At 57.0% G+C, this 14,441-nt stretch overlaps 1 protein-coding gene and 1 long non-coding RNA gene across 2 annotated transcripts in view; one reads left to right on the top strand and one right to left on the bottom strand.

Annotated features, from left to right (window-relative positions):
- Positions 1–13,936, bottom strand: part of THRA (thyroid hormone receptor alpha) — a 32,725-nt gene extending 18,789 nt beyond the window's left edge. The window contains exons 1-2 of the mRNA XM_035299685.3: positions 13,805–13,936; positions 1,637–1,989 (exon numbers count right to left, since the gene is read on the bottom strand). Of these exons, the coding sequence (XP_035155576.1) occupies positions 1,637–1,689 (53 nt within the window). The 5' untranslated portion in view covers positions 1,690–1,989; positions 13,805–13,936. The remainder of the gene's footprint in view (positions 1–1,636; positions 1,990–13,804) is intronic.
- On the top strand, positions 4,807–9,336 carry LOC144582556 (uncharacterized). The gene is made up of 2 exons (XR_013535492.1): positions 4,807–5,029; positions 8,127–9,336. It is a non-coding gene; the product is annotated as an uncharacterized LOC144582556 (long non-coding RNA).
- Positions 13,937–14,441: the final 505 nt, after the last annotated feature.

Raw genomic sequence — 14,441 nt, 5'->3', positions numbered from 1 at the left:
GAGCTGGAGTCAGCCATGCCTGAGCCCCTCTGTGCAAAGTATTATCAGCAACCCTCAGCCACTGCACATATATGTTGCCAGCTCTCCACACAAACGTTACATAACCTCGGCGCACACAGGTTATGTAAGCTGTCTACATGCATGCAAGGATTGCATAACCTCCGCACCCACCCTGCCTGTGGCATGTTGCAGGCCCCTTCCTCCTGGAGCCGGATACAGCTCCCAACACACTGACACAGTGACCTTGGCCAGGGTCACAGTCACAGACAGCCCTGTGCTCCACGCCCCCTGGGGATTACTCCTGTCTAGTTCCTACGAGGCTGAAAGGTCAGGTCTCCCTCCCGTCTTCCAGAGGGTTGGCTGCAGGGGAACTCAGGCCACCTAGGCCCCAGTGGAGCTGGTGTCTTCAGCAGTTACCACCAGACTCACAGCCTCTGAGTGCAGTCCTAGAGATAGCCACAAGGTGGCGCATAGACATGGGGGAGGGGAGGGTGATGGGGGAGGGGCTGCAGTCTTAGGGGACTAGGGACTGGCATTCCTGCCTTTCTCCAAGCCTTAGGAGCAGACTTTTCCAGACCCACGGAAGCCTAAGCTGGGAGATACAGGGGCTGCAAGTGACAGCCCCACAGCAACAGGCCAGATTGTCCTCAGAGTCCTTCCCGGGATAAGGCTTTGGGGCAGGGGGGCTACCCCATGCCTTGCCCAGCTGTGAGCTCCATCTGCTTCCTCTACCCTCCAGGGACACAGTTGTGGGCCTTAGGGCTTTGCCTGGCCAGGCCTTTGGCTTCCTGGCTCGGGATCTGATCTCCTAGGCAACAGCCAGCCACACTGCTCCCCGGAGCACCCCTACACCCACCCTCTCCCTGGCCATAGGCACAGGCTGTACCCAGCTCCCGGGGCACCGTGCCAACTGGGACAGAGTTCTGTGCCACTTGGAGCTGATGGAGAAGGCAGAGACCCTCTGGGCTCCTCAAGGGCAATGCAGATCATAGGTAACCAGTCCTAGATGTATGCACAGGGCTGACACTTCACCCACGTGGAAGCAAAACCGTCATGGTTGGCATGCACTTCCACTTTCTGGGAGGAGCCCCAATGCAGTGCCCGCCCTTGATCATGAACAAGGAAGAGCTTGTGGGGCTCCCAATAGATTCCAAATATAAGTGTGGGCTGTGACCAATAGTTGTTGGTGCATGTGCCCTGAAATATCATAGTACGTGAACCACAGCTTGCGGACAACACACTTGTGGTCAGATGGTAAACGGGCTGGTAGGGAGAGGAAGAAAATGGCAAGGTTGTTTGGATCCCATAGGCTCAAGGTGAGGGAAGCAATGGTGGAGGAGACATTGGGGGCATCTGAGACTACCCAGCTGTCTAGGGAGGGGCCCCTTACGTGCTCCCTGTAATTACTCTGCTCCGTATCACTCCTGCTTCAAAATGGGCATCTCTCAATCCAAGTGCCTAATTCCCTGTCACATCTGAATATGACCTCATCTGCCAGACAGAGGTAGGCGGAAGGCTTGCTGGCCTCACGTCCATCCTGCAGAGGTGCTTAAAGGTGGTGCCTAAAGGAGACCTCAGCCAGGTGCCCATGCCTGCTGCTTAGGAGTCAGCACAACTTAGTTGCTGAACCCATTACCTGTTCTCCTCTGGGTCTGACCCACACTCCACCTTGCTTGGCTTCTGTTCCATTCACTTCAATTCCATCCAGGATGCCCTCCAGCACGCCAAGAGACTGGGGTGGGCACACTGGCCCCCCAGGCACAAACACAGGCCACCCACCCCCTGCCACCCAGGCCCTAGGGCACAGCACCCATGATACCCGCCTCAGCACTTGGCCTTTCACACCATGCCCTGTGCCCCAAGGTGGGGGGCGGGCGGTGAGAGGGGCCAGGGAGTGGCAGGTGGGAGGGTTGGGGGCAAGCTGGGTATGTGGGTCCCGGGATGTGGGCTCGGGGAGTAGCTTTGGAGTCTTGTCCTGTTCGGAGATCCCTGTGGAGAGAAGAGAGAGGCAGGGGTAAGAAGGTGTCACAGTGGGAGGGTGGGTAGGATCCCTTTGGTTGCAACATTGGAGGTTCTGGGGGCCCACGACAAGACAGCAATGGGCAGGAAGGGCAGCCACAGAGAGGGGACCGGTAAAACTCCTTGGATCACAGGTACAGCAGGAGAGATTGGAGATCCACCTTCTAAGCCCCAGACATAGGAAGAAATGGAGAGAATAAGATCATTCATGTACTAGGTAACATGTCTCAATCTTCATATTTAGACAAATGCCTGGCCCTTAATGAGCAGCTTTTTTTTTTTTTTTGAGACGGAGTTTCGATTGTTACCCAGGCTGGAGTGCAATGGCGCAATCTCGGCTCACCGCAACCTCCACCTCCTGGGTTCAGGCAATTCTCCTGCCTAAGCCTCCTGAGTAGCTTGGATTACAGGCACGTGCCATCGTGCCCAGCTAATTTTTTGTATTTTTTGTAGAGACGGGGTTTCACCATGTCCAGCATGGTCTCGATCGCTTGACCTCATGATCTACCCACCTCGGCCTCCCAAAGTGCTGGGATTACAGGTGTGACTTTTTTTTTTTTTTAGACAGAGTCTTGCTCTGTCATTCAGGCTGGGGTAAGAGTGCAGTGGTGTGATCTCAGCTCACTGCAACCTCTGCCTCCCAGTTCAAGCAATTCTCCTGCCTCAGCCTCTGTAGCTGGGATTACAGATGCGTGCCACCACGCCCGGCTAATTTTTGTATATTTAGTAGAGATGGGGTTTTACCATGTTTGTCAGGCCAGTCTCGAACTTCTGACCTTGTGATCCACTAGCCTCGGCCTCCCAAAGTGCTGGGATTACAGATGTGGGTCACCACACCCGGCCAGTGAGCATCTATTAAACATTAGCTATTGTTACCACTCCTTTAGTCAAGTTTTCCCAAAATTCCTCTGTATTACAGGGTAAGAGGGGACCAGAGACAAGCAGTTTTCAGCACAGGCAGGGGGTATCTATGAAGGAAGGGTAGGGCACAGGGCGGCACACAGCGAGCGTGAATGCCCATCTTAGTGCCTTCACAGAGAGACATGTTGAAAGCCGTGGGAACTGACCTCCCATGCTGCTGGTCAAGTTATGATCCCCAACTCTGGCTCCTCAGGGACTCCAGAGCTTCCCATACAAGGTCTCAAATCCCACTTCCCAGGAGGAGGATCAGACTTCTCAGTTGGTTTAGCTGAGCTGCCATTGACCAAGATGGCAAGGAGGAAAGGAAAGGAAACTAACACATGTTAACTAGAGAGATAATATGTGCCCTCCAAAGTGGGCACAAGAACTTCACAGATGGGGAAACTGAGTCTCAGAAAGCTTGGTCATTCACTCAAGTTCACACAGCTAGTAAGCAGGTGGCTGTGGGATACACCTGACAGCCTGGCCCTAATGCTCACCTTGTTCTGCTACCTAGAGTCCAGGGCAGTGCCAAGCCAGACCCACCATTCCCACCAAACTGCACCTCTGACCTGGGTTGCAGTCCTATGGCTTACTGTCCGTGTGTACACAGGCAGGTGTGGCAGGTAGGAGGGAGACAAAGGGTACAGCTCCCTAACATATGACCTCAACCTCTGTCACATGGCTACTGCATAGGAGACCTCACCCCTCGGCCCCATGGCCCCACCCCCAGGAGCTGATAAGGAGCCAGGGTAGCAAGAGAAGGGAACGATAAGTCAAGGGACTGGGCAGGGCTGGCAGCAGGATGGGGCCTTCGCACCCAGGCAAACCGACAGTGCGGGGAGCATGGGCATTGCACAGAAAAGTGGCCTGTGCTGCCTCGGATACCCACCACAGACCAGGACTGGGCACTGGGGGCTGGACAGGAGACTGGGGTTGGGGTGTGTGAGCAGGGAGCCTTAGCCCAGGGAACCGTCAAGAAAGTAGGTCAAGTTTTTCTTGGCTTGTGGAGAAATTCCTGTTATAAATTTATAATGGCGTAGCCAGCCCTAAGGGGTGGAGGTAGGGGAGGAGAAGGGGTGGGTGGGGAAGCCCAGGGGCTGGACACTGGGGCCTGATGCTCTCAGTCAGACAGTGAGGGGCAGGGGGCAAGGGCTGCTGCGGGGGTGGGGATGGACAATAGAGGACGGTCCTCTGATTCCATGTTCATGAAAACATAGTCCTCTGATTCCATGTTCATGCAGCCTAGTGAGACTGCCTGCATCTGTCTGTCTGTGTCTGAATGTCTCTCTCTGGGTCTGGGTGTCTCTGTTCTCCGCGCCCCCCCCAGGCTGTGCCTCGGTGCTTGGCACACCCTGGCTGCGGTGCTGCCCCCGCCTGTCTCCTGCCCTCCTGGCACACTGCCACCACTTGTTTACAGAAGCTGGAAAAATCCACTCGCCAGCCGGAGGCCCAAGGGCCCCCAGGAAGGGAGGAGGCAGGAACAGGAGTGAGCATGAGAGGGGGCAGCCCCGGGGAGCAGACCCTGAGGGCAGCCGAGGAGGACCAGTGTATGCAGGCACAGGCACTGGCTGCTGTGGGCTGGGCAGGGAACACCAGCGGCAGCCACATGGCATGAGCAGCTCCTGCCTCAGGCCAGGGCTCCTGAGGGCCTCCCCCATAGGCTCCCGCCACTTACCAGTTGCTACATTGCAGACTTGGGGCAGTGCCAACCTAAGCCACCATGTTTATTTCCCCTTCCCTCTCCCCTGTCCAGCCTTAACTCCAAATGTGTCTGAGAATTGCCAACGGCCTGCACGTGCCTGCTGGGGGGAGGGGCAGGCTCGCTCTCTGCCCCACCCCTCGGTGCTGAACTGAATGGTGCCCCGGTGCTGGTCGGTACTGCCCAGGCTACAGTCAGCCCCCGGTATTGGGCAGAGGAGCAATGTGCTGTCCTAGCTGCTAGGGCACCCTCATCGGGTATCCAGCAAGAGGCTGGAACCCCTGGGGACTCCTTGACATCTCTCCAGGATGCCCCTGGGCCTCTGGGGTGATACAGAGGTGAGGCAGAGGACCCAGCACCCGAGGAGACACACACCACATGAGTCTATGCTAGCCGCGGCAGAAAAAGGTCAGTGGATAAGGGCCATGGGGGAGGGGTACCCACCCTCTCTCCCCTCCTCCAGAGTCCAGCTTAATGCCCCAAACTCCTTTCTGGCATCCCCTCGGTGGAGGTGTGGGTGGCTCTGCCCCAAGGAGGCCGAGAGGGCAGAGCTACGGGACTCTGTGCCCAAGCTGTACAGCAGGACAGCAACACCCACCTGTCGACTGGCCTGGCCACCCACTTCCTCCTGGTGAGATAAGAGCTGCCGGGTGGCAGTGTGGGCAAGGTGCCCATGGAGGGGAAGCATTTCATTAAGCTTAAGTGCTTCTGCCACGGGGGGACAGGGACACGGGGCCAATGCGGCATCCACGGGCACCAAGCCAGGTTCCCACTGCCTGGCCATCCCACTTTGCAGTCCTGTGAATCTGAGGACACCCCCAAAGGACTCCTGCGGCTGCCAGAGGGGAGTTTCTGTTCCTAGGATCTAGCCCCCAATACTATCCCAATTAACCCTCCTGCATATCTGCTCTGGGCTTTGGCCTCACCTTTCTGGGGCCCCTGAACTTTGTTCTTAGCGCTCTGAAGAAAACCCAGCCCTCCTCGCCAGCCACAGAGACACTTACACATAGGGGGGCTGAGAAAAGGATGTAAAAAGGAGGGGTGGGGAGAAGAGGGAAGGAGGGAGGAGGGGGAAGAACAAAGAGATAGGACAGGGCTGGGGTCTGGGATAGAGCTAGGGGTGACAAGGCAGAAGAGGGAGAGGAAGAAAGGGGAGCCAGAGATGGGGGATGGGGAGAAGGGGTGAGGTAGAAAGGAGGACAGATACAGGGAAGAGAGACACATGAAGGAGGAGAGACAAAGAGAAAGGTAACAAAGAAAGATGGGTGGGGGGGCTTCGTACCCTCCCTAAGTCCCACCCCATGCAGGCAGGGGGGAGAGGGGAGTAGGAATGGTTTCCACGGTGACAGCTGGTTCTTGGTGGCCTGGCATGTGGGCTATTAATAGTGCCGTGGGTAGGTTCACACCTCCCTCTCCCCTTCCCCTCTGCCTGCTGCTAGGGTGGGGGGAGATCCCTCCCCCACCACCCACTCCGGATCACCCAGCCTCCCACCATGGGAGCCAGGAAGGGCAATGCCAAGGGGCCGGGGCTGCCACTGTGGCCCAGACACACAAATGGGCATGCATGGGCACAGGCATCTGTGGGCAGCACTGCCCCCATGCCAGCATGGGCATCACAGGCAGCCACCCACACGGAAGGGCTCTGGGGGTCTGTGGTGGCAGCAGCGCTGCAGCAGTGACACTTGCCCCTGTGTTGAGGGCAGAGGCCTCTCCAGGGCCAGGACCCTCTCTCCCTTCCCACACCCCCTGTTCTATTCTCAGGTGTGGATTGAGCAGGGCTGCCCCACCCAACTCTGTTATCCTAGTGCCAGGAAGGAGAGGAGGAGTGAAGGCGGGAAGGAAGGTACTATTTGGCAGGTGTGATGTGGAGAGGAGTACACACAGACTCAGAGCACCAGCCTGGCGGGCATGGGGAGATGGGAGGAGGGGAGGCGGCACCCCTGGGTGAGCTCTCTCTCACTGGGCCCCCAGGAGACAGGTTCTGGAGCTGGGGGGCCGTGACTCATCACCTAGCCACTGTGGGGCCTTAGAGGCTAGAGAATGGGAGATGGGGTGGGGATCCTCATAAGGGGGAGACTGGTTACTTAAACAAAGGCTCCTCCCTACCCCCCCAAAAGAATATAACAGGAAACCCCCCTGCAGGTCAAAGACAGAAAGACATAAACAGCAGCCTTGACTTGGGCCAGATGCCCAGTATTAACATCAAAGAGTGTGCTTCCTACCCGGCTCCCCCATAGCCTCACCCACCTGCTGCTCTCCTCTCCCTCCTCCTCCCCAGGCCAGCTCCAGTAGGGCATCAAGGTGGGTGCCCAGGTCTGGAGGTCTCCTCCCAGGTGACATCCATCCCCCATGACCACCAGTGGGTGGTCATGCCCACACCCATGCTGGAGAACTCAGCCCTCCTTATCAGCCCAACTCCCCTCGGGAACGGAGGCAGGAGATCCAAGTAGCCAAGAAAGCAGAAGCAGGAGCACCCCCAAGCTGGGCACGGCACATTCTCCCCACCCTCCCCCCAGCAGCCTGTGGGTAATTGGAGCTGGGAGCTGGGGCAGCTGAATGCTGGAGGCACGAATGTCACGGGGCCAAGGCACTTGCTGCAGATGGCACCATGGGTACAAGGCTTGGGGTTCTCCGCCTCACTCCCTCCTCTAAGGCAGTAGAGGAAGTTGCCTGCATGCTCTGGGGAGCATGGCCCAGGAGAGTGGGGGAATGGTGGAGGGGGAAAGAAAGGCAGGGATGTCCACCCAGGCACCCCAGAGGAAGGAGCTAGCCCCTACCCAAGCAGAACTGGCAGAGGCAGAGAGAGACAGAGACAGAGAGACAAGGAGAGAAAGGGAGGAGGGAGGGAATAGGGAAGGAGGGAGGAACAGGGAGGGAGGAGAGAAAGATTGAGAGTATGTGAGAGAGAGAGGGAGGGAAAGAGGGAGGGAAAGGGGGGAAGGGGGAGAGAAAAAGAGGGAGACAGAAGAGGGAGGGAGGGAGGGGGGAAGAGAGAGAGAGAGGGAGGGAAAGAGCGCGCGTGAATGCAGCTGAGTCTCCGGCACACACACGGACACGTGCAGACACACACACTCACTCCGCATGCGCAGAGCCACAGGGCTCTGGGTACCGTTCCAGGAGATATTCAGAGCCCTCCCCAGCCCACACATGCACAAAAACACTCTCACATGGATGCGTGCACAACACACCCACTCAATGATGTGTACAAAAATGCTGAAAGACCAAAGCCTTGGTTCCCCTGTTCCCCCACCCCCATGCCTGGTAAAAGAGAAAAAGAAACAGGCAGCTGGGGCTCTGGGAGCCGAGAGTCGATCTCTTCCTTAGTAGAGGAAGAGAAGAGGAGGAAGGTGGGCCAGGGGCTTGGTCCAAACATTCTGCTCTTGGCCACTGCTGAGGGGCATGGCTGTGCCTTTGGTACCAACCTTTAACCCCCACCCCCAAAACAGGGAAGGGTAGTATTTCCTGGGTACCGGTAACACCCATCTTGCTTCCCTTGTCTACCCAGCAAACTTGTGACCCTTGCTATGACCCCAGCTTTGGCCTGCCAAGTGACACCAAGGTGGAACTACATGTGCCCCTACCACACACCAGTTCCAGATGATTCAGCAAGAGACTGAGAACTGTCTCTGGTTCCAGGTGGCCTGTGTATACCCCACTCTGGCATGCGCCAGGCCCTGGGAAGAAAGGAGAAGCCACAGGCATTGCTCACCAAGCCAGGAGGCAACATGGATTCAACACGGGGGTCATCCCACTTGCGTTACATGCCCTCCCCCTGAGTGAGACAGGAACCACTGTCTCTAGATAATGCAAACCCAGGCCCAAAGTCATACGACTAGTGAATGTCAAAGCCAGGTCTCCCAACCCCCAGCCAGTGCTCTTTCCACCATGGTCATGCTTGCCTCCCGCCCCAAGGGTACAAAAGTCCCCCAAAGTCCCCTAGACACCTCTGCAGTCATGAGAACCAGAGTCGGGTTTTTTTTGTTTTTTTTTTGAGACAGAGTTTCCCTCTTGTTGCCCAGGCTGGAATGCAGCAGTGCAATCTCAGCTCACTGCAATCTCCGCCTTCAGGATTCAAGCAATTCTCCTGCCTCAGCCTCCCGAGTAGCTGGGATTACAGGGATGCACCACCACGCCTGGCTAATTTTGTATTTTTTAGTAGAGATGGGATTTTTCCATGTTAGTCAGGCTGGTCTTGAACTCCTGACCTCAGGTGATCTGCCCTCCTGGGCCTCCCAAAGTGCTGGGATTATAGGCGTGAGCCACCATGCCCAGCTGGGGTTTTGTTTTTTTTTTTAGAGGATGTGGTGGGTGGGGTCTCACTCACTCTGTTGTTCAGGCTGGAGTGCAGTGGCACAATCACAGCTCACTGCAGCCTTAACCTTCTAGGCTTAAGTGATCCTCTGGCCTCAGCCTCCCAAATAGCAGGTAACATAGTCACGCATCACCATGCCTGGCTAATTTTTTAAAGTTTTTTTTAGAGATGGGGTCTCACTATGTTGACTGGCTGATCGTGAACTACTGGGCTCAGGTGATCCTCCTGCCTTGGCCTCCCAAAGTATTGGGATTACAAGTGTGAGCCACGTCGCCCAGCCAAGAACTAGAGTTGCGACTGGATCCCACTCCAAAGGATCTCCATCACCCCTACAGGGTATCCTCCTGTTGTCCCTGCTTCACTTTGAAGGGCATGGCTAAATAAAAGAGGTTTGGAGAGGGGATCCTGATCACCAGACGCTCAAAGGGAAAGAGGCAACCCAGGGCAAAGGGTGGATCTCAAGATGCTGTGCCCACCAAAATGAGTGCCTCAGTTTCTCTCTGCCACCACCTTTCACATTAAGGCCCACTCCATGGAGGGGAGGGGAATCTGGTGTTTATTAACCAGGGCTGGGTCCTGGTTGATCAATGCTGGGACCTCAGGAGGGAAGAAGGGCACTGCCTCCTCTTTGAGCCCACACAAAAGAAAGAGAGGGGATGGCTTTCCTTGTTCTCTCTCCCCCACCCCCAGAGCTCAGCCTCTGAACAGAGATGCAGTGACGCCCAAAGATTTATGCACGTGTCCCTAGCTGAAGGGGTGTGTCCCAGGCTGAGGGGCCAACAGATCCTTTTAAGCTGAAGGGTGAGGGGCAAAGGAGGATGGGGCAGAGGGGGCCTCCTTTGGCCTCTTTCTCATACACTCCAGGTTGCAAAAATTTGTCTGGGAGGAAACGATTACAAGAGGGTGAGAAGGCTGGAAATTAGTGACCCACTGCCTCAGGCCCTAGTCTCACTGAAGTCTAGAAGAGTCAATTCTCCATCAAGCTTCTCTAAGAAACCTGGGAGACCCCAGGCCCCACAGCCTTCCTTCTTTCTTTCTTTTTTTTTTTTTTGAGACAGTCTCACTCTGTCACCCAGGCTGGAGTGCAATGGTGTGGTCTTGGCTCACTGCAATCTCCGCCTCCCAGGTTCAGGCAATTCTCTGGCCTCAGCCTCCTGAGTAGCTGGGACTACAGGTGCATGCCACCACACCCAGCTAATTTTTTTTTTTTTTAGTAGAGATGGGGTTTCACTATGTTGGCCAGGCTGGTCTTGAACTCCTGACCTTGTGATCTGCCCATCTTGGCCTCTAACAGTACTGGGATTATAGCCATGAGTCACCACACCCGGCCTCAGGCCCACAGCTTTCTTCATCCATCACAACAGCTCACACAATACAGTTTGTTATTAACTAGGCACTTTTTAAAGCATTTTTCCTCAAAAAAGCTAAATGAGGTAGACATGATCATCCCCAATTTACAGATAAGGCAACGGGGAAGTTAAATGTCTTGCTCAAAGTCACACATCCAGTGAGTGAGAGCTGGGATTCAGACCCAAGCATTCCATCATCATCACCATCATCATCCCTATTCCTAACTGTGATGGCATATCACCTGCTTGAGGGATAATGCCTTGTTCTTTAATCCAGCGACGTGTTCCCTGAGACCAAGCTTTGGTCTTTGCCCCGAGGGCTCTGTCAGTGCCTCCACCTCCAAATAGGCCAAGGCTAGAGGGAGCATGGCCAGAAGTGCTTGGTGCCCCCGGGCCCTGTGCCTCCTACCCGAGTTCCTCCTCGTCAAATGCCCTCTCCGGAAGAGGTTCCCCTTCTAGGCTGGAACCTGCACTCATGGGTGGGAGGGCCTCGCTCAGCCCACACTTAGTCTGGGCAGCTGTGCCCTCAGAACCAGGCCCTGAGGCTGGGAAAAGAGGACACAGCTGTTGGGCATCTCTGAGGTGCGCCTCAGCTGCCAGGGGTGTGGAGAAAGGTCACTGTGAGCCCTGCCACGGACCCAACTCAGGAGGGTCCTGCCAGCTCCTGCCACTGCCCATGGGGTGGTTCTTTTCCAGCTTGGGCCAGTGTCTGGGGAGCCTTGTCACTGACTTGTTTAGGAGCTGCTAGCTGGCTGCAGCCTGCATCCTGAGGGTGCCCACAGAACTGGTCTGGCTGCCCGAGGGGCAGCATGGGCAGTGGCTGTCCCCCCTCCCTTTCCCCATTCCCAGTCCCTAAAACTTGCTGGCCACAGCTGCAGCAGTAAGGAAGTGCAGGAAGTCCTGAGCAGCCAGCTGAGCCCACCCCCCTGGCCCCCCACACCAACCTTAAGCTGACCCCAGAGGCTGCCTGGTGTAGCGGGTGGGGGGGTGGGGGGGCAGAGGGGCGGAGATTGGGTATTAACAACGGGAAAAGTATGAAGAACATCACTGCCAGTCCCCAGCTCTGAGACAAGGACAGGGGTAGACAGGGGTAGCGACAGGATGAGAGAGAGTTACAGACTGGCAGAGAAGGGGAGAGAGAAAGAGAGAGAGAGAGAGAGAATCAGACACTGCAAGACAGAGCAACAGAAAGAGAGAGTTAGAGAGAAATTCCAAGTCAAAAATACACATCACTCATGCAGACAGTCGCCAGCCGATGGCCTCTTAAGGAAAGCTTCCAAGTTTGGGTAGCAGGGTCCAGGTGACAAGAGGGGCGGCCAGACTCAAGGTGGGATGCAGGAACTCAGCTGGGGGTGACTGAGTGTTCCCAGGAAAGGCCCGGGCAAATGACTCAGAGCATGGGCAGTTTGATATCCCTGAGCTTTTCGGGATGAGTGCAGCTCTCCCCTCACCCAGAAGTCAAGAGAATCCCAGCTTCTAGAAGTCCCTGGACATGCTCTGAGCCCCATACTCGGCCTTCTGGAACCCCCCTGCACCCTCCGTCTTTGCTCTTGTTTCTCTGACCCTCCAAAAGAAAATAAAAGTAAAAAAAAAGCCCATTCCCACAGAGTGGCTGGGCCTAGAGGAAGAAGGCAGGAAGAAGCTGAAAGGGAAAAGTCTGTGATTGTGTGCATCTAGGTGTGTGCTTGGCTGCACAGGCTACAGTTGTGTGCATCTGGAATTATGTGGACACGACTGTTTGTGTGGACCTGGGCCCTGTGAACTCATTCTGTACCTGAGTTCAGGGGCCCATGTGCAAATGAGTGCACCTGTGTCCGCAGGTTCCACAGTCAATCAACTAACAAGTAGTTACAAAGCAGCCATTGTGCTAGGCTCTGGGTGCGATCCGGAGCTCTTCAAATGATTCTCCCAGGTCTCCAAGAGCTCACTGTCTAGTAGGGTTGGTATGTCAAGCAACAGAGACCAAAAACATGTCATCGGGAATGCATGCTTTGCACCATTACGCAGCAACACCTTTTCATACAGCCAAATTTAATTTTCTTGGGAGCAAGGGTTTTCTTGTCTACAGAACCTCAGAGCTCCACAGTAAGAGTCCAGGAAAATACTTGTTGCTAAGTTGTGTATACATGTGTTGATGTATAACTGTGTTTGCATCTGACTGAGTGACAGCTACTGTCACGGCAAGCAATGATGACTGTGTGACTGGGCTTATGTGAGCACGTGTGTGCCTGTGAGTGACAGGGTCTTTTGTAATTGTGCGGCTGTGTGCAATTGCTCTGTGTGCATGCATGCATGTGACAGTGACTTTTTCTGTGTGGGTGACAGCAACTCCTCCTTGCCCGTGTGTGACAGCCTCTCCGTGTGACCCTGTGCGTAGGTATGTGCCATGGGTCGGTCTCCATGCTTTTGGTCTCCCGTGGGTATGTCCCACCCCCTGAGCTCCAGGGTGCAGCAGCAGCCTGCCTCTTCCCTTGTCCCCATGTGGGTGTGTCCAGCAGCTCCTGTCCTTGAGTCCGCCTGGGTGTCCCTGGGTATGCCTGTGGCTGTCTGTGTGGACATATCTCTGTGTCTGCGTGTCACTTTTGCTTTCCCCCCATCTTGGACAACAGCCCCCTTCATCCCCTCCCCCTCTTGGAGATGAAGCCAGCACTGAGGGGCAGGCTCCCATCTCACTGGCTTTCCTTCTGTGTCCCCCACCCCCACCTCTGGACCGGTGGCTCTTTCAATTGCCCCTGTCATCCCCCCAGGCCTTTCTTTCACGCTGGGCAAGGGAGGGCCCCAGATGGAGAAGGGGAACCAGAGACACGTTGCAAGGGGAGGGAAAAAGGTGGGGTACACACACACAGGTCCATTTCTCCCTCTCCTCCCCAGCCAGCAACTCTCCTAATCATCTAGGCACCATCAAGTGCACCCCCTCCACACACACATTCCCCCCAGCAGCAGCGTTTTTGCAATTAGAGTGTTGCAACCAGACAGCCATGCTCCACTGGAAGGCGGGTGAAGGGGGGTAACTTCCCTCTCCCTGGACCCATGCAAGCCCACCCCCGCCACCGCACTCATACTGCCCTCCGCAGCTGGAGGCAGCTTTGCAAAGGCTACTCGGCCTCAAAGGCTAGGGGTGGGGGCTGGGGGGGGCAGGCCTCCGACGCACCGTAAACAAACCGCGGAGCGGCGGGCGGGGGAGCTCCGGCGGCCGGCAACGGGGCTTGGCCCGGGAATGCGCAGCAGGCTGGCCGGACAGAGGCCGGGCGGGACGTCGAGGGGGAGGCCCGGACGCCATCTCCGCCTGCAAACCCCCGGGCCCACCGACCTCCAAGCAACACCTCCCTTCCCCAGGGCGTCAGCTGCAAGCTCCTGGGCTCGTGACAGGGTCACTGGGGCGCCGGGAAAGGCTGAGGCTGACAGCGGGTACGCCCTGGGCGACCCTGGCCCGCCTGGGAGCTGGCCACGGAGCCCCGCGGCTTTGCATAATCAATCGCGAGGCATTTGCATATTAATGCCCCCTCGCTCCCTCCTCCTTACCTCGGCGTGGCGCGCTGGACCGGGCTGGGCAGCGACGCGGGGGTCTCAGCGCCCAGTGCCGTGGGCGTCCATGGGGGGCCGGTGGGGCCCGGGCCGCCCGCCTCCTGCGCCCGGGTGTGAGTGCGAGTGAACGCGGGGGGGGGGCGGGGGGCGAGTGTGGCGGCCCCGCGGCTCCTCCGGCAGAGGCGGCGGCCGCTCTGGCTCCTCCCTCCCCCGCCCCGCTCCGGCTGGGGCTCGGGCTCCGCGCGCCCGGCCGGCTCGCGGCTGCTCCCTGCAGGCCGCCTCGCCACCGCCCGCCCCCGCCCCCCGCCCCCTGCCGCGCCCCGGGACCCCCGCCAGCGGCCCGGCAGCCCCTCGGCCGCCCCTGCCCCGCCCCGCTCGGACTCACCCTCCCCCGCCGGGCGGCTCCCGCAGGAGTGGGTACTTGGTGACATATTTTGGAAGAGATGTCATTAAAAAATAGCCTTTGCTTGCCGGGAGAATTGGGGGTTTTCGGGTTTGCACCATGGGGTGGGGAAGAAAGTACCGAGGAGCCGCCTGCACCTTACACATGAGGAGAAAGCCTAAACACCAAACGCTTGCAGGTGTAGAGTTTGTTTAGGAGTTCGGGTCCCTTCTCCGCCAGTAACTCACTGTG

The sequence above is a fragment of the Callithrix jacchus genome, chromosome 5 (genome assembly GCF_049354715.1).
Source record: "Callithrix jacchus isolate 240 chromosome 5, calJac240_pri, whole genome shotgun sequence".
Classification (NCBI taxonomy): Eukaryota; Metazoa; Chordata; class Mammalia; order Primates; family Cebidae; genus Callithrix; species Callithrix jacchus.
Note: the sequence above shows the minus strand (reverse complement) of the source record. Positions and strands in the feature narration are given on the sequence as shown.